This window comes from Bos indicus, chromosome 19, assembly GCF_029378745.1.
Source record: "Bos indicus isolate NIAB-ARS_2022 breed Sahiwal x Tharparkar chromosome 19, NIAB-ARS_B.indTharparkar_mat_pri_1.0, whole genome shotgun sequence".
Lineage (NCBI taxonomy): Eukaryota > Metazoa > Chordata > Mammalia > Artiodactyla > Bovidae > Bos > Bos indicus.
Genome location: NC_091778.1, coordinates 23947223 through 23966419, shown reverse-complemented (window position 1 = coordinate 23966419; position 19197 = coordinate 23947223). Strand labels below are relative to the sequence as shown.

The 19197-nt window shown below is 54.1% G+C and overlaps 1 protein-coding gene across 3 annotated transcripts in view; it reads left to right on the top strand.

The window, feature by feature from the left end:
• The window catches only part of SLC43A2 (solute carrier family 43 member 2), a 44368-nt gene extending 29179 nt beyond the window's left edge, over positions 1 to 15189 (top strand). For 2 of the 3 annotated variants that reach the window (XM_019980821.2, XM_019980822.2), the window contains exons 10-14: positions 2157 to 2295; positions 4392 to 4521; positions 7282 to 7355; positions 8572 to 8695; positions 9337 to 15189. In XM_019980821.2, the coding sequence (XP_019836380.2) occupies positions 2157 to 2295; positions 4392 to 4521; positions 7282 to 7355; positions 8572 to 8695; positions 9337 to 9498 (629 nt within the window). In that variant the 3' untranslated portion in view covers positions 9499 to 15189. The remainder of the gene's footprint in view (positions 1 to 2156; positions 2296 to 4391; positions 4522 to 7281; positions 7356 to 8571; positions 8696 to 9336) is intronic. The other variant, XM_070772821.1, reaches the window with a different exon arrangement.
• Positions 15190 to 19197: the final 4008 nt, after the last annotated feature.

Sequence of the window (19197 nt, the reverse complement as noted above, 5' to 3'; positions counted from 1 at the left end):
TGCAAAGAAAGTCCGTACTTCCTCAGGGCCTGAGCTGAGTCAGCTTTAGTCATCCGAAATCAGGACAAACACATTGGGTAAATCCTTTTTATTGGCAGTCTCATTGGTGTGCAGCTTTTGGAGTTGGTTTAATTGTTTTTCTCCACGGGAAGATATGCCAGGCAATGTAAGGGTTTTAGTTGTTGTTGTTGTTGTTTTTCTTTTTAAATTTATTCTTGGCTGCACTGGGACTCCGTTGCTGCGTGAGGGTTTTTCTCTAGCTGCGGCCAGCGGTGGCTCCTCTTCCCTGCAGTGCGGGAGCTTCTCACTGTGGTGGTTTCTCTTGCTGTGGAGCATGGCCTCTAGAGCGCAGACTCCATGGTTGTGGCACATGGACTTCATTGCCCTGTGGCATGTGGAATCTTCCCTGGCCAGGGTTCAAACCCTTTTGCCCTGCGTTGGCAGACGGATTCATTACCACTGAACCACCAGGGAAGTCCTGTATGTTTTTAAAGAGGATAAGAAACTCAGCTATAAGAAAAGGGGAAGGAGACTAACGGACACACATAATGCAGGCTCTATTCTGAAAATGGGTGTTCGGACGTGAAGCAACATGGAAAAACCCCATTATGTGCCCTTGCAGAAATTCACAGCAAACACGAAGATGTGGGGGGGAAAAATAACCTGTTTAGCTTCATTTCATTCAATGATATTCCCCTAAATTTCAACCGCAGGAACCCTTTTATTACGTAACATTCATTAAAATCTGTCCACCGTACTTTGGGGAGAGCTGATTTAGCCTGTCTAAAGGCCCTTTATTACATACCCTGAGGCCCAGACAGGCAGAGACCCTGATGAGTATAGAGAAAAGGCCCTTACTGGCCCTTGGAAGGCAAATCTCCCTGCTGCTGCTGAGTCATGGCCTTCTCTTTTGCTTTCTCTGAGAAATCTTTTGCTGCCCAAGAGGCATTTTTTTTCCCGCTTCTGTTTCCCTCTTTCAAAAGTCAGTTTTAAGAAGTAGAGGAAGTTGGGCCAGGAAGTTCGGTCCACAGCTGACAGGGCATTGGTTTTCCCCATCCTGCTCCTCTGAGTACTTGTGCCTGAGAGCTCACACACACACACATACACACACACGAACACACGGACATCTGGACGTCAGGATCAGGGGGCTGGCAGCACTGGCTGGTCAGACACTCAGGCTGGGTGTGGGGTGGATTCTTGGCCACTTCCCCGTCATGGTCCCCCCACAAGTGCCACAGGCCTGATTCACAGCCCGTCTGTGATGAGGCCCCAGCCGCACATGACCGAGGCCCCAGCAGGCAGGAAACCGTCATCAGATACCCGTGCGGGGCACTCTGAGAGTCAGGGCTCCGTGGGAAGTGATGTGGGTGCTGGGCCCAGAGCGCGCCACCCCCACAGCCCTCTCTCTGTAACAGCCTTTGACATTTCTGCTGCTAACCCCACTCCTCTCTGCTTTGCCACTTTTGCTGTCTCGGTGCAGTGATGGCTACCGGTAAGTCCGTGGGGTCTGGGGTGGGGAGGGGGTCGTCAGGGAACACAGGACGTCCGCTCCTGGCCAGAGCCTGCCCGACTGAGAAGCACCTGTCCTTGAACTCCAGACGGCCCCCTGCACTCCGCACGTCCCCCTCAGCCAGAACTGAAGTGGGGGCGGGGGTGGCGCAGCCAGCCTTCAGCTTCTGAGAAATCTCATCATGACTTTAAGGCTCTCTAAAGGCCGGAGCCCTTACGTCGGGGCCCCTGTGAGTGGGGCCTTCTCGGTGTGTTTTGAGGGGCAGGACACTGATACACGAGGCTGTTGACACACAAAACCTCGCTCCGTCCTGGGCCTCGGTAATCTTGTGGTTCCCAGAGTCACAGAGACCTCCTGGAGCTCTGGGGAAGGTCACTGTGACGTACTGGACTTTGGTAGCTGTTTCTTGGAAATAGGCAAGGGATTCGGAGGAAAGAGTAGGGTGTCCTGCCCCTTGCTTAGACTTTGATTTCAGAGGTTGTCTCCCATCATGACTCACGGTGATAGGGATTGGGTGGGGGGGGTTCTGGGGAAAAAAAAACCCAGAAGGGCTTGTGGCATCACAGACTCTGCCCAGCCCCCTCCCCAGGCCTCAGCGGGCAGCCCCCCAGCCCCGCTCTGTGACCCAGCCCTTCTGTCTCCTCAGTGAGCCTCTACACCTCCATCTTCGGGGTGCTCCAGCTACTCTGCCTGCTCACCGCCCCCGTCATTGGCTACATCATGGATTGGAGGCTGAAGGAGTGTGAGGATGCCTCCGAGGAGCCCGAGGAGAAAGACGCCAACCCGTGCGTAGGCCGAACCCGTGTGCCTCGTGTCCCCAGAGGGAGCAGGCGGGTGTTAGGCGGCTCCGGGGTGGATGGGGCAGGTGTAAAGTCAGCAGGAGAGGCGAGAAGGGGCCATGCTCAAAGCCACTCTTGGCCCTCGCTTGGCTCAGCACACATACTGGTCTGTCACTTCTATCTGGAACAGTCTTTTGTATATAAAAGTTTGGGAAGCACCAAGCTAGAAGAGAGGAGAGAAAGTAGACTGCTGCTGCTAAGTCGCTTCAGTCATGTCTAACTCTGTGTGACCCTATAGACGGCAGCCCACCAGGCTCCCCCGTCCCTGGGATTCTCCAGGCAAGAACACTGGAGTGGGTTGCCATTTCCTTCTCCAATGCATGAAAGGGAAAAGTGAAAGTGAAGTCGCTCAGTCGTGTCCGACTCTTAGTGACCCCATGGACTGCAGCCCACCAGGCTCCTCCATCCATGGGATTTTCCAGGCAAGAGTACTGGAGTGGGGTGCCATTGCCTTCTCCAAGAAAGCAGACTGCTGCTGCTGCTAAGTCGCTTCAGTCGTGTCCAACTCTGTACGACCCCATAGACTGCAGCCCACCAGGCTCCCCCGTCCCTGGGATTCTCCAGGCAACAACACTGGAGTGGGTTGCCATTTCCTTCTCCAGAGAAAGCAGACTAGTAACTATCAAACACCCGCCTTTAGGACCACACACAGATCCTCAGCACGATTAGCACAAGGGCAGAGAGCCTTAGAGCGGTTCCGTTTGCCTGCAAAGCCTCCTTCACTGGGTGTGAGTTGTAAACAGGTATAAACTTAAGACATGTTAATAGATTTTTGTTCATGACTGTGAGAATTAAACGAGAAACTGGAGTTTCTTTATAGAAGGGTTGGGCTGTAAGATCAGAGGATGAGTTAAATGCTGTCTTCTCTGACTCCACCTTAATAAGCTACTCTTGATTGTATCGGGCCCCGTGCCAAGCACTTAATACACAATCTCTCAGGGAAGCCTCCCAACACCTTGATGAGTTATACCCATTTTACAGATGAGGGAATTGAAACTAGGCGTTGGAGTGGCTTGCCTGAGGTCACACAAGGAGAAAGTGGTGGGCCTGGGCCTCCCTGCATATCTCTGAGCCCTTGGATGTCGTGCGATTGTCCGTGGGGCATCCCTGTGGGTGGTGAGACTCGAATCAGTAGTAGTGAATTCACAGGGAGATAATTACAGAGATGCTCTGTTATCTAGGTCAGGTCCTACAGCTGGAAAGCAGTTGGTGCCCATTCCAGTTCCATCTGCCACATGCTCATTTCTTCTTCACTCCTTCCTGCCCTGCAAGGGGAAACCCACTTGCTCCCTTATTTGGCTTATTCTCTGGCTTAGCATCAGCTCCCTGCAGGATTTGGGTGAAGCTGGAGCCAACAGTGAAGGAGGCTTTGCCACATCCTGACCTGGGTGCCTCCTCCTCCTCCCTCCCCATCACTGGGGATCTGACCTCAGTCTTCATTGAAATAGTGCAGGGTTCAGTTCAGTTCAGTCACTCAGTCATGTCCGACTCTTTGCGACCCCATGGACTACAGCACACCAGACCTCTCTGTCCATCACCAACTCCCAGAGTTTGCCCAAACTCATGTCCATTGAGTCGGTGATGCCATCCAACCATCTCATCCTCTGTCATCCCCTTCTCCTCCTGCCTTCAATCTTTCCCAGCATCAGGATTTTGTCAAATGAGTCAGCTCTTTGCATTAGGTGGCCAAAGTGTTAGAGTTTCAGCTTCAACATCAGTCCTTCCAATGCAGGGTACTGATGCCCATCTTCTCGTGTCCAACCTCTCCACTAAGGTTCACACTCTGTGCTCAGTTCAGAGGGCCGTGGGGAGTGTCCCTCGTGATGGTCTATCCCCCACAGTCCCCAGCTAGCACTCACTTGGCGGTGGTGTCCAAGTCTTGCATTGTCCACAAGCTGTGACTCCCCGGGCCTGACTTCCTAGGAGAGTCTATTCTCCAGGGGCCCCCACCCCAGGGGCCCCCTTCCCCACCCCAGAGGGCCCCATGCCCCCATGCCCCCCCCCACCCCAGCTCCTGTGTTCCACGCCCTGTGTCCCCACAGAGGTGAGAAGAAGAAGAAGCGGGACCGGCAGATCCAGAAGATCACCAATGCCACGCGGGCCTTCGCCTTCACCAACCTGCTGCTCGTGGGTTTCGGGGTGACCTGCCTCATTCCCAACCTGCCGCTCCAGGTGGGTGTGGGGGATGGGATGATGAGTGAGAGAGGGCCTGATGTCTCATGGGGGAGCCATTAGCAAAGAGAACAGTGACTTTTTATTCATTTAATCCAACCAGCCAAACCAATCAACCAGCCCACCCTGGTTTACCAAGGGCCTTCTATCTCCCAGGCTCTGTGTGCAACGCTGAGTTGTTCAGTTGCTAAGTCATGTCCGACTCTCTGTGACCCCATGGATTGCAGCACACCAGGCTTCCCTGTCCTTCATTATCTCCCAGAGTTTGCTTAAACTCATGTCCGTTGAGTTGGTGATATCATGCAACCATCTCATCCTCTGTCGCCCCCTTCTCCTGCCCTCAATCTTTCTCAGCATCAGGGTCTTTTCTAATGAGTCGGTTCTTGGCATCAGGTGGCCAAGGTATTGGAGCTTCAGCTTCAGCATCAGTCCTTCCAATGAATATTCAGGGTTGATTTCCTTTAGGATTGACTGGTTTGATCTCCTTGCAGTCCAAGAGACTCTCCAGAATCTTTTCCAGCACCACAGTTCTAAGAGCAAGCTGTAAATGGAACTGAGATTTCCTTTCACAGTAGACCCTTCCCTATGAAAGTGTATTATTCTTCTTGGTCTTGGGGCATCTTACACACCATGAATACCATCATCTTACCATTTCTGGAGTCACATGGTGTATTTGTGTAGCTAATTGTTTTGCCTTTGCTCAGACAGCTGTGATCTGACATCCTAAGAGGTCTGGCCAGTCTGTGGCATTGATGGGAGCATTTGCTCTTCTGGTTCAGGATGGTCACAGGAGAAAGCCTCTGATGATGAGCTCTTGGTATCTGGGTTCAAAAGTTTAATTGCCTTGCACAAGATTTCCAGTGCTTTTGGAACCTGACTTTTGGCAGAGAGCTCAAGAAAGGTAGATTGCGTTACCTGCCTGGCTCCACCCTTAGGTCCACAGAAGGGTTCTAGTTCCAGTCCTCAAGTTGAACTTTGAAGGAAGGGATACAAGTGATGGCATTGCTCCCAGATGGGTGTGACCCGAGTCCAGGTGGTATCTTGGACCAAGTCCAGGAGGAAAGCAGGAGGCCCTTCCTTTCTACAAGTGGCCACATGTAGAAATACAGGGAACACCAGGTGTGCACCACCCACGGGTATTGGCGTGTGCTTGTGCCGACTCCGCGTGCAGCTGGAATAAACCCCCAGAGACTGATGCCGGTTCCAGACGGGAGTACTGGCACATCCCTGGTGCCTTCCCAGCCTCCTGGTGGTGGTGGCCCTCTCTGCAAGACCGGTAGACCCTTGCCCTGACCACCTTGTCCAGTCACGGGGCAGTGGTCAGTGAGGACTGCGATCTGCTTTTTGTTTTAACCAGTTCTTACTGAAAGACAAGTTGTGAAGAGGCAGCACAGCCTTTGGGGTGCAAAGGGGGAGCCTGTAAGGGATGCGTGTGCTTTCGGGCACAGCCCTCTCACAGCGCCGCAGAGAGCAGTCCCCCTGCCTCCGCCGCCCACATTCCCGGAAACAGGGCTTGGCTGCTGCGCCTGATGACAGGGCTGTGTGCAGAGAACAAACAAAGGGTCCCGGCAGCAAAGTAGACAGCTCGTGGCTCTCAGGAATCGTTAACAAGGGCCTGCTCAGCCTGCCAGCAGTGGCCTTTCCTTAGGAAAGCGAGTGAGAGGAGAGGGGGACAGCCATCTGCCAGTAGGGCCTGGAGGACCAGGCTGGGAGACCGGGGCACGGCCCTCGGGTCCCAAAAGGCGGGAGTGATGATCGGTGACCTCCTACCTAGTGCCGTGTCCATACATACACCTGATGGCAGACTTTAGATGGGAGTGGGGTAGCGGGAGCCTTGGTTTCTCATGTTTGGCAATTTCCATGGTGTAAGTGTGTTCATCATGGCTAGTATCAAACAATACATTGTCCATTGTCACACGATAACACACCGTCATATATATATTATGCATGCTCGGTTGCTAAGTCGTATCCTACTCTTTCGAGACCCCATGGACTATAGCCCTCCAGGCTCTTCTGTCCATGGAATCTCCCAGGCAAGAATACTGGAGTGGGTTGCCATTTTGTCTTCCGGGGGATCTACCCGATCCAGGGATCGAACTCGCGTCTCTTGCACCTCCTGCATTGGCAGGTGGATTCTTTTACCACCGTGCCACCTGGCCAAAAAGTTCGTTAGAGTTTTTCCTTAAGATGTTCAGGGGAAAACCCTAACCAACCCAATATCTACAGTAGACTTAAAAAACCTTAAGACTAGAGGTAATAGTAAAACAGAATGAAGTGATCAAGATGTGATGGGCTTTGAGTATTCACGAACTTTGTTTTCAGTGCACAGTTGATCCTTGAACAACACAAGTTTGAACTGTGCGGTTCCACTCACGCTTGGACTGTTTTCAATAGTAAATATGTACCGCACAATCAGTGGGTGATTGAATCTGAGGATATGAAACTGTGGATACAGAGGCCAGAGTATTAGTTTAATGTGGATTTGTGGCTGCATAGAGGGTCAGCACCCCTAATCCCTCACATTGTCCAAGGGTCAATTGTCACTAAATTGTACCTTTAATGCAATGGAGTTGTTAGTAATGACTGTGTTGAACAATTGGCTCAGAATTTTTGGCATTCGGGAGTTGGCCATGGCGAACTGGCCAAGCCGACTCCAGGGTGCCAGTGCTCCCGCCACTCAGGACCCTGGGAGCTTTGGGGCAGGGGGACAAAGGGAGACCCTCCATGTCTCCTGCTCACACTCTGCTCTCCCCATCTCAGATCCTCTCCTTCATCCTGCACACAATCGTTCGAGGATTCATCCACTCGGCCGTTGGGGGCTTATATGCCGCCGTGTAAGTCCTGGGGGCTGCGGGTGGCCTGGTGGCTGAGGGTAAGGGGATGGATGACCTGAGGGGGCTTCCAGGTGGGGCTGAGGGCCTGAAGGGGACCATCTTGTCTACCTGAGGTTCCTCCTCTTGTCTTAGATATTAGGGTTTCTGTGGGGTGTGTCAGGAGAAGGCCGTACTCGGTGGGAACAGGTCAGTGGGCAGACAGTTGGGTGCCCACAAGCCTTGGCATTTAACACGAAGTCAGTTCCCCCGGCTAGGGTGCAGCTCGGTATCGTTACGGCCTCAGGGGCTGCTGCTCAGCTGAGTCCTGGGGCTGCTGCTGACTGCTCATGGGAAGCGCAGGGGTGAGTTCTGGCTACATGCATCTGAATGTTGACCTTCAAATGGCCTTCAGTGGCAGCAGCGACATAAATAACTGAGCCCCGAATGTACCTGACAGAGCCCACACAGGGCCTCAAAGGGCTGGTCTGCCCGCAGTTTTCTCAGCCCTTGGCTAAAGTGAAACCTGCCTCCTTTTCCAAGAGGCCACACACACCTAAGGAACCATAGTTGTTCGTCTTCCTCAGGCTGGGGCTTGGCTCAAACACCAGAACCCAAACACCATCCGCTGTCTCTCTCTGACCAAAGACAGGCTCATTCCTGCAGCCATTCCTTGCTAAGCCACGATGCCTAATGTCCTGAGATTATGCCAGAACTTTCTCCCCGCTCCCAAGAGCATCCCATGGGGGTCATCCCAGGTCTGCATGCTCCACCCCACGCCACCCTCCCCGCCCCAAGACCTAGAGGAAGTTGAGGCCACCCTGGCAGAGTCTGAGGGAGTCGGCTGAGGGCTGTGATGCTATGTTTCCGTGATTATACAATGCTCCTCTGGATGAAGGTGCAGCCAAGCCCGGCCCAGCCTCCCACCTGCTCCCTGGGCCTAGCTCCCGAGCCACAGACTCCTGCCGGAATCATGTTGTCCACTCGGCTCGGCCAGGCACCCGTGGGCCCCAGGGCCTTCATGCTGGTCCAAAAGGGAAATTCTCTGCATGGAACTGCTCATCACAAAGCAGTCCAAAGATGGACACCGGACTGTCCTCTGAAGCTGTTCCCACATCTCCTTTGATACCTCAAGTTGCAGCCTGGGGGCACCGGCAAGTGGGGCCAGGCTGAGGCCGAGGAGCATCCGGGAAGCCGGACAGTGGGCCCCGCGGTGACAGGCCCTCTCCTGTCCTGGCAGGTACCCCTCCACACAGTTTGGGAGCCTCACGGGCCTGCAGTCCCTGATCAGCGCCCTCTTCGCTCTCCTGCAGCAGCCCCTGTTTCTGGCTATGATGGGTCCCCTCCAGGGAGACCCTCTGTGGGTAAGAAGGTTTGGGGGGCGCCGGGTTATGGGCATCCGCTCTACTCTGCTGACTGGGAGCTGGGAGGCATCTCAGCGTGTTCCAGAACCCCAGCACAGGCAGTTTGGAACTTTGGTTAGGGTCAGTTCAGGGATCCCTTGTGAATAGGCTGGGGAGCAAGAGGGGAAGAGTATCCTTTCTATCCGTTTCTTAAAAAAAAATTAATTTTGGCTATGCTGTGTGGCATATGGGATCTTAGTTCCCCAACCAAGGATCAAACCCACACTTCCTGCAGTGGAAGCTCAGAGTCTCAACCTCTGGACCTGATTTTGGGGTAAATGGAACCGAGTTGCTGTCCCTGCCACTCCTGCCAGAGGCTGGGATTCATAACCAGGTTCTGTGAGCTTGTCCCAATCCCACCACACCCCTGGACCTTCAGATAAGCACGTTGGTGTGGCCCGTGGACTACTGGGGAATCCTGATGCCAGAATGTGGGATGACAGGCCCTCGGACCTCCTGAAACTCCTCCTTTGTTTTTCCTGTGACCTTCGCCTCAATCCCAACCTTGAGAGCGAGGAAGGGTCTGGCTGCACGAGGACTGCAGCCCACACGTGCTGTGGTCCCTGCCCCTCGTGACGGCCACTCTCGTCCCTGCCCCCCAGGTGAACGTGGGCCTGCTGGTCGTGAGCATGCTGGGCTTCTGCCTCCCCCTCTACCTCATCTGCTACCGGCGCCAGCTGGAGAGGCAGCTAGAGCGGAAGAGAGAGGACGACAAGCTTTTCCTCAAGCTCAACGGCTCGTCCAACCAGGAGGCTTTTGTGTAGCGCCTGCCTTCTCGGGATCGCGGCCTCCTGCCCTCTCGCTTCAGTGACTCGCGGTGTCCTCGTCCCCACCCCAGAGGACCTCCACGCACTCCCGCCCGCCCCCAACCCCAGGATCCTGTCCTTCACTGTGTTGGAGTCCACGCTCCCTCGAAGGGCCCTGGTCCTGCCTCGGAGCTCTGCGGTGGACAGACGGATGGGAGAGGGCCGGGACAGACGCTTCTCCTCCTGCTGGAGGCAGGGAGGCTCTGGACTTCACTCCGCCACCCTCGAGGGGTCCTTGAGCCTCGGGGCTCCGTGGTGCCTGCAGGAGAAGCCAGGAGGACCGCCTGGGCTAGCAGACCCTCTCCCCTGAAGTGTGTCCGGATTCTGCCTCTAGCCAAAGTAGAGGGGTCTGCCATCCACTGCCCGCCTCCTGCCCCTCGGCTGCATGTCCACCGACCACGCCTGCCTGAGGACAAAGGCTTGCTCTGTCTGCACACCCCCACCCCCAGCCTGGCCCCTCACCTCCTCCCCCGGCCAGTCAGAGCTGCCTGAGGAAGGAAGGACCCGCTTCCTGTTGTTGGTGCTAACTCCTTTGTGGCCTGTCCATGGCTTGTCCTCCTGTTCAAGGCCTGTGGGGAAGCGCCCCCCCGCCCCCTGTCCTCCCCCCTCCAGCTTAGCCTGGGAAGGGTCTGGAGGGCTGGATGGTCACGTGGGAACCATGGACAAGGCCGGGCAGCGGCCCTTTCCCTCTTCCCTCAGGACTTGAGTGGGGGCATGTCTCCACTGCCACCCTCTGTCCAGGCTGTGACCTGAAGGGAATTAAGGGGGCACCAACAGGGCATATCACACACACACACACACACACACACACACACACACACAGCTGTTTTTGTGGGGGGTGGAAGTGAGGCTGCGGCTGACAGTCCTGGAGGTCCAGGCCTGGGTGGGGAGGTGAATTTGTGAGAGGCCGAGGGGGTGTGGATGTGTGGGCTGTGTTTGCATGTGCTGGGTATGAGAAATGTGTGTGGGGGTGGTGGCAGGGTGTGGGCTCTGGGTGACTGCACTTATCCTCCCAGAGCTGCCCCCAGCTGGCCAGGCCTGCAGCAAGCCCAGCGCCTGGGAGCCAGCCCTGTTCAGGGCCAAGCTTGTCCCAGCTGCGGGGCCACAGCGCCCCCTGCTGGCAGACTCCTAGGGGCCCTGGAGCTGTTTACTTGGGTGAGGCCACCTTTCCTCTGCCAGGCGGGCCTGGCTTACCAACCCACCCACCTTGACTGCGCTCAGAAATGTGTCTGAGGCTTCCTGGGAGTTCTGAGAGGGGTGGGTGGATTTTTAGGTTATATGTTTTCAGTTTTATCAGACTCCTTTTTATAAAGCAATAAATCCACTTCCCTACTGGTAAGGGATGCCCCCTTCTAGCATATCAATTCATGACTCCATGTGCCTGTTTTGAGCTTGAGAAGAAAAGGCAGGACAAAGTTTTCTGCCACTGAGCAGCCCCAGTTGTCCCCAGCTGCCGACTCTGGGTAACATCTCTCTCTGGGTGTGATTGCTGTCTTGGGAGGGGCGGTGGGCCAGGAAAAGACCTTTCTCCCCTGCCCCAGCCCTAACACATCAGGCCTGTGCAGACACCTTAGAAGTGTGGCCACCCGCTCCTCTGCTGCTTATCCCAGCCAGACAGGCTAATCCTGACCCCCTTTCATCCCTGCTCAGGCTTCCTGTCACCAGTCAGCCACACCAAGGGTTCCTCCTGGGTTCAGGACGCAGGGTGACCCCAGACAAGCCGCAGCCTCAAAGACAGCAGGGGCAGGATGTGGCGGGAGGAATGGGTGGTGATGGGAAGGGGCAGACCCAGGCCCAGACCTGAGCTTCCTGTCACAGTTGAGACCCTGAAACTCACCTCCCTAGGCTTCATCCACTCAAATACTCAAAAGCAGGTATTTGTTTTAAACACTTTTTTTTTTTTTTTTAAAGGAGAGAGTGTGAGATGAACATTTCTCCCAAAGCATTCCTAAAAACTCTAGTTCTGGAAAATGTGAAGGTTATTTTAATTTTTAAAAAAAGTTTTGGGATTTCCCTGGTGGTCCATTGGCTAAGACTCTGTACTCCCAATGCAGGGGACCTGGGTTCAATCCCTGGTCAGGGAACTAGATCCCACATGTCTCAACTAAGAACCCGGTGCAGCCAAATACATAATTTTTTAAAAGTTTTGTAGTCAGATTTGGGAAATGCTGGACGAGGTGAAGTTAGCTCAGTGCTGGTGGGCTGTGCTCTCCAGAGGGGTGTGGTGGGCAGCTGGGGAATGGTTTTAACAACCCCAGCCACCCCACCCCAGGTGTGGCCCAGGTTCTACCTGCAGCAGGAGCTTTTGGGGTGCGTGTTAATAACATAGCCCCGGGGGCTTGCCTCTGACCTAGAGGGAAACTAAAGTCTATTCTTTGCTAAGCCCCACCTGGTGATTCTGGTGCAGCTGCCCCCCTCCCCAACATTTGAAAGCCACTGACAATGGAGTGCAGTTTGGGGCAGTGCTGATTAGCAAGGGCCCTTCCCACTGGGAAGTGTACTGAGGCCACAAGGACACAGCCTGTGTTGTGCCCAGCAGCCCCCAGCGCAGCCGAAGTGGGAGCTTCGACCTCTCTCTCTCGCCCACCTGCCTGCAGGGTGTGTACACGTGGAAAGGAGCAGGCGTTGAGAAACCAGAGTTCAGGGTGGAAAATAGTCCGGAGCCAGTAGTGTATGGGGCTTAGGGACATGAAAATGAGAGCAGGGTACCAGGCGGTTTGGGTACCACGTGTGCCACACACACACCCCCACTCCCTTGCCAGTCATTTTACTCTGGCTGCAGGATTGATGAGTTATATTTTCTCATTACCATCACTGAGGCATGCTAAGAAGCCAAGAGCTGGTATACTCCCCTCCCTATTTTACAGCTGGGAGAATTGAGGCCTGCACAGGTAGAGTAACTCGCTCATGGTTAAAGCCAAGGACTTGCATATGGTCCTAATCTCTGGAGCAGCCACGACCCTCTAGATCAGGACAGTCCATTCGGAGTGGCAGCCTGGGGGCCTCCAGGCCTTAAGATCAAGGTGAAACAGCCTGAGGAAGGGAAACAGACACAGGCGAGTTCTCCTTTTCTTGGAGCCAAGAGCTTCCTTAGATTTGGGGGAGCTGTACGTAGTAGAGTCATCTTGGCCTTAGAGGCGGATGGTAACTTGGGGGAGGAAGTCTCTGGTCACCCCCAGCCATGAGAGGAGTGCCCTGGGATGGGGAAGGGACCATGGGCTGGTCAAAGGCAGTGGTCATCACTGGCCTGGGCCCTCCATCATCCCCCTGGTTCTCCAGGTTCCTGGTGGGAAGGAAGGAGCAGGCAGTGGTGCCCGGTCCAGGGCGTTCAACTGGAGCAAGAAGCAGGGTCACACCAGCCTCAGGAGTGTTGCCAGGAGCCCCGTCCTTTCTGTCTCCCTGGACTTGAGTCCAGGTGATCCTTTGTGGCTGGCTTCCTCCAAAGCCTCCTGGCCTCTGCCTGCGGCTCTCGCTGCCTGGGCCTGTCGTCAGGAAGGTTCCCACCCTCGTAAAGGCCACAGGTGGGGTTGCGGGTTGTGGGTTCCTTTCTGTTTTGCTCCATCTCCTATTCCCTCTTGTACTCAGTGTCAGCCTGGTGAGAAGAACTCCAGCCTTCCTTGTTCTGGCCCTGGGCTGTGAAGCATGAGGGCCTCCCACGGCCCTAGGCCCCAAGCACGCTGAAGGTGGGGAGGTGGCCAGTGTTGGGAGGACGTGCGCAGCACTGTCTCAGACAACTGCGTGAACGTTCAGTCAGCCCAGTGGAGTTTTGTTTCTTCTTATATCACGATCATGCTTTTAACCTTTCAGCTTCTTACAGTCCTCACACCATAGAGACTGACAAACCCAGGTTGCTGTTCCTTAGTTGCTTAGTCATGTCCGAGTCTGTGCGACCCACGGACCGTAGCCCGTCAGGCTCCTCTGTCCCTGGGATTTCCCAGGCAAGAATTCCGGAGTGGGTCGCCATTTCCTTCTCTAAGGGAGTTTTTATCTTTTGGCCCCGCCATGCAGCATGTGGGATCCTAGTTCCTCTACCAGGGATTGAACCCACACCCCATGCACTGGAACCACTGGACCACCAGAAAAGTCCTCAGGGGTGTGGGCGTTGGCGGTTAATACATTTGCATGTCCATCTGTGTGAATTTAAACAGATATGCACCAGGGGCAGGTGATCCGGAGGGGTCAGGCTGTGGGCCCGCTATGGCAAGAGGCTCCTGTCTCTGAGCTCTGAGAAGTCTTCTTAACAGAGTCAGGCTTCTGGGGCTGTTTAATCCACAGCTTCCCTCCCTCTGAGGGGTAATACAATGGATTCTCGTGAGTTCTGGGGCAGGAAGGCGTCTTAACTGTGGGGTTAGGATTAGGAGCCCAGGACCCTGAAAGTGAGGAGGTGGGTTTTCCACAGGCTGTGGGACCCCCCTGGAGTGGGGTGGGGTCAGGGTGAGCAGGCCGGCTCTGGGAGCCTGTCCCTGACCCAGGCCCTGACTCGCCCCAAACCCTGGATGGGATGCATATCAGGAAGGAGGCGCAGTGTCCCCACCGCAGGGCAGACCTCTCCCATCTGTGCCCTTGGTCTCTCTGCAGGCAGCACTTCCAGCCCTGGAGTCAGCCCTTCTCAGCCTCCCAAGCAGATCCAAGACCGAACTAGGGCCTCCGGCTGCTCAACCCTTCCCAGAGTGAGACTCTACCTCCCTGTGCTGAGGAGGCGATGAGGGAAGGGCAGAGGTTAGAGGCCCCACCACACCTATTATCTTGTGACCATAGACAAGTCTTGAGCCTCGGTTTCTCATCTGTAAAATGGAAGTGTTACCCCCGCCCCCGGAGACTCAGTGGACCTGGACGTCAAGCAGTTGTACGTTATTGTACCTGGCACTTAGTAGGCACTTAACCAGTGATAGAATTATTTTTATGACCCTGGAGCGGAGCAGACAGCACAGGGGATAAGGACCATCCGCACACACCCTCTCCCGCCCGTGTAACAGGACAGACTTCAGGCAGCTCTGCCTGGGACTTTGGCCAAGTAAAGGAAGTGAGGTCCGTTTCTTCTGATCCCTTCCCCTCTCAGGACCACCCTCTCTCAGCAAAAGCCTTAAGAAGTTGTCCCCCTGTTCACTTTGACGTCTTTCGCATTTTGGTAAGAGACTTGGCCAAAAAGCTTCTCAAGATAATCTCTAAATGGGGGATGTTCGGGCACTCTTGACAGTTTTACGTTGAGGTGGGTGACTCAGAGCACAGCTTGTGGACAACACCTTCACGCCACCTCCTTGTAAAACCGCCCGTGTGCCTTTGTGTGCATGTGTGTGCATGTGTGTGTTGACGTCTGGGGTATAATTCCAGGCACGTCGGGTGTGAACATGTTTAGAGGAGGGTGTGGGAGCTTATCTCTCCTTTGACAAAGAGAGAGAGGGTCATGCCTCGCTGAATCTCTTTTGGTGGGTAGAAAGGCCCAGGCTCTGTCCAAGGACCCAGCCCAGGCCCTCAGAGTGGTGCCTGAAGGGTTAATCTGTTCCCATGTCAACCGGGGTCAATGTCTTGTCACTGACAGCTCAGCAGCTGACCCTGACTCTTCCTGGCCCTTTGCTGTTTCTAGCACCTGGCTTCCTGGCACACAGTAAGCACTGAATAAACATCTGCCGAGAATGGCCAAGAACTGCTTCCCCCTTGGCCCCTGTGTCTCTTTCTGTCTGACTCACACATTCACTTGCCACTTGTCTTGCCCATCACCTGTCTGAAATGTGCTCCCTGACCCCAGAGCTGGGGGAGGGACAGAGGAGGGGACCTCGGTGGTGGAGGGAGCCCAAGGCAGCTGGGAATTCCAGTTCTAAGGCAGGTACTCATTCTTGACCCTCGGCTTTTGTCCTGAGTCAGCAGTCATGGGCACACCTGCTTCTTCTAGGGGTTTCCCACAAAGTTGGGCCCTGGGCAAAGGCAGCAGGAAAGAAGAGCCACTGGGCTTCCTCAGAGAAGCCCCAGGGAGACCCTCACTGCTAGGGAGGGGAGAGGGCAGCCTGGTTGTCTGAAGCTTGGTTCCCAATCCTCTAGGGTAGAGGGCATTGAGGCCCTGGGCAGGGAGGTAGGTGGCCTCAGGAGCCAGCTGGGGACGGGGTAGGACCCCTGCATGGCACACAGGGCAGAGATGGTAAATGGAGGTTCATGAGGGCTTCTACTCATCAGGGTTGCAAGCTCAAAAGCCACGCTCTGCCACATCCCTGCACTGTGACCTTCGTTTTCCCGCTTTTGATGCAGACACAGTGGAGAACGAGTTTTCTAGTATAAGTAGAACCCCAGCATGATGATGTAAGGACCGCTGGACAGTGACCTCTCTGCCAGGGACACAAGAGGACCTGGGGGGCACCTCGGGGATCTGGAGGCCACAGCCCCAGCTAAGAGGACAGCCTTGACACAGCTCTAACCCTTCAAGGCCCTGTGGGAACGAGCCCACTGTTGCCCGATCTCCTGATTTTTACAAAAGAAGCTGGGAATTCTGAGTTTTATGTAAAACAAACCCATTTTCAGATGAAATTTCAGAGAAATTTATTTTAAAGATCACGGCTGCTCAAATGGCTTTTCACCGTGTGCGGGCCAAACTCTGCTGGAGGCAGGGAGAGAGGGAGAAGGTCAAGTCCAGGGCGCCACTGTTCCCTCCCTCCCACTGATACTGTGTTTGTCTGGACTGTGCCCCACGTGGGCTGGGACTTTCTACCTGTGTCTCCCCAGCCTGGGGCATCATGAGTGCTGTCCAGTGAGCAAGTGGTTAAACCCTCTAGTCCGGCTTCTAGAGTGACCCTCAGGCCCTGTTTAGGGACAAGGAATCATCAGGCCCAGCGCAGGGCACAGCCAGCCAAACTCACAGACCCAGCCTGGCCTATGCACTCCTCTGCTCAGGGGGGCAAGGCCAAGGCAGGGCCATGCTTCGTCTGCCCTCCTGTCTGTCTGTCTCCCCAATATCACGAATGCCCCCAAGAGCTAGCATGGGTACTGCTTTGCCACGATAAACTCTAGAGTCTTGAATGGTGCCGGGCATGCAACAGATGCTCGATAAATACTGCAGGATGAAGTTTAAAAAAGAGAGAGAGGGCTTCCCTGGTGGCTCAGTGGTAAAGAATCTGGCTGCCAATGCAGGAGACAAGGGTTCAATCCCTGATCTGGGACGATCCCACATGCTATTGAGTCTGTGCTCTAGAGCTGGGGAAACACGACTACTGAGCCCATATGCAGCTACTGAAGCCCGTGCGCCCTACAGCCTGCGCTCTACCAGAGAAGCCACGACAATGAGAAGCCTGCACACGGCAACCAGAGGGTAGCCCCTGCTCACCACAGCTAGAGAAAAGCCCGTGCAGGAACAAAGACCCAGCACAGCCAAAAATAAACAAATGAATAAAACTGCTTTTAAAAAAGAGTGAGCGAGAGAGAAATAAACCAAAAAGAGGCTGAAACTGGCTGAGGCCAAGGCTGGGAGAAGAGTATGCTTTCAGCAGGCAGGAAGGGACCGAGCTGAGGATGGAAACAGTGAAACACAGTCTCCCCGCGATACCCAGAGATGGGTTACAGGTGTGGCTGCGACCGAGGCGGTAAGAAGGGCCAGCCAGCCAGGAGCATCCACACGGAGGGCCAGGACTGTGAGAGGCGCAGACATCAACAGTGCAGAGGAGACAGGGGGAGTCCAAGAGAGAGCGGATCACTACCCAGAGCGCAGGAACAAAGACCAAGATGGCAGGGATGAAGAGAGACAGAGAGAGGGAGACGAGCAGGGACGTGACACAGGAAGAGGCAAAGAGAAACACAGAGAGGAGATAGCAAGAGAGATTAAAGAGACAGAGAGAGCACCGACAGAGAGTTACAGAGGAACAGAAAGAGAGAGACAGAAGGGGCACAGAGAGAACAAAAAGAGAAAGGGAGAGACAGAGAGAGATACAGAGAGACTTCTAGATGTGAGATAAAGAGAGATCAACAGAGAGAGATACCGAGAGATGGAGAGGAGAGACAGAAGGAGACAGGGGCAGCTAGAGAGATGGAGAAAAGATGGGTACAGATAGAGGAAGAGAGATAGAGATGTGTGAGACAGAAGGATTGCTATGATACCGGAGATTCACGTTCTTCTCGCCGGCTCAGCCAGGAGCATATACACGTAGCCTTGAGGGGTCCTTCCTCACAGGCCCCCCTTCCTCCAGAACGGTCATACAGAAATATGCCACGCGCTGCATGAAACTGCTTTACGCATATTGCCTCATCTACGGACATCCAGCAAGTCCACAAGGCGGCCACTACCATTGTCTCCATTTTACAAATGAAGGAGCTGAGGCCCAGAGAGGTTAAGCAACTTGCACAAGGTCACACAGGTAGGAAGTGGTAGGATTGGAACTCCAGGGCATCAGGCACCAGGGGTTCATTCCCACAGTGGGATCGTCGGCTCACAGTGAGGCACTCTGGAGAGTGCTGTGGGCCCTGCATGTAAGGTTTTGATCTTTTTTTTTTTCATTTGGCTACACTAGGTCTTAGTTGCAGCACGTGGGCACGTGGGATCTTTTCTTTTAGTTGCAGCATATGGGATCTAGTTCCCTGACCAGGCGTTGGGAGTGCAGTCTTAGCCACTGGGCCACCAGGGAAATTCCAAGGCCTAACTGTTATGTACGCCAGAAGCACAGAAGCAAAGCTTGTTAGAGGAAGAGATGTAAGAAACAGAACACCTGAGAATAAAATGTGAAGGGAAAAAAAAGGCAGACATTGTTCAGATACCAAATGTATTTAAAATAAACTCTAAAATAATATTTTTTAGATGATTAGGGACATTTGAATATGAACTGGGTAAGAGATGACCAGTTTTGTTCAGTGTGATAATGGCATTGTGGATTCAGAAGAAAATATCCCTATTTCTAGAATGCACATGGGTATATGGAGGGCAGAGATGACATGATGTTTCAGAAAAGAAATGAAGCAGGTGTGGTAAAAATCTGGCCAGCAGTTGATTCTGCTTCTGCTGCTGCTGCTAAATTGCTTCAGTCGCGTCCGACCCTGTGCAACCCTACGGACAGCAGCCCACCAGGCTTCTCCATCCACAGGATTCTTTAGGCAAGAATACTGGAATGGGTTGCCATTTCCTTCTCCAAGTTGATCCTGAGTGATAAGGAATGCGGATTCCTTAAGGTCAGATCTCTAACTTGTCTCTCAGGGCCCCATATTCTGTCCTGGCTGTGTGTGTGTCTATCAAATGAACCCCTTATGCTCCGACTGAAGGCTCTACCCTGGCCTCCCCACTCCCCAGATTCTGTCCACCTAGAACCCTGACTCTGCCCCTTTGCATGTGTTCCTTTCCCTGCAAAGATGACAATCCCCTCTTCTAGCCAGATACTCATCGCCACCTTGTCCCTAGACACTTCCTTCACCCCTCCAGCCCAGGAGCCTCTCCTTGGACTCTTTCCAGCACTGTCCTTTGTGTCACACACGGTCACCTTTATGGCCAGTGACCTCCATCACTCGGTACAGTTTTCTGCAAGTGCGAGGCCTCCTCTCTGTGAATTCCTCCACATGGAAGGTGTTTCTCGGGTAATTTAATGGTTGCGTTGCTTTATATTTCCCTCACTGCCTGGCAGGCCCTCCAGACTCCCTCATCTCAACTCTGATTCAGGTTTCTATCTAAACATGACCTCTTCTTTTTAAATTTTT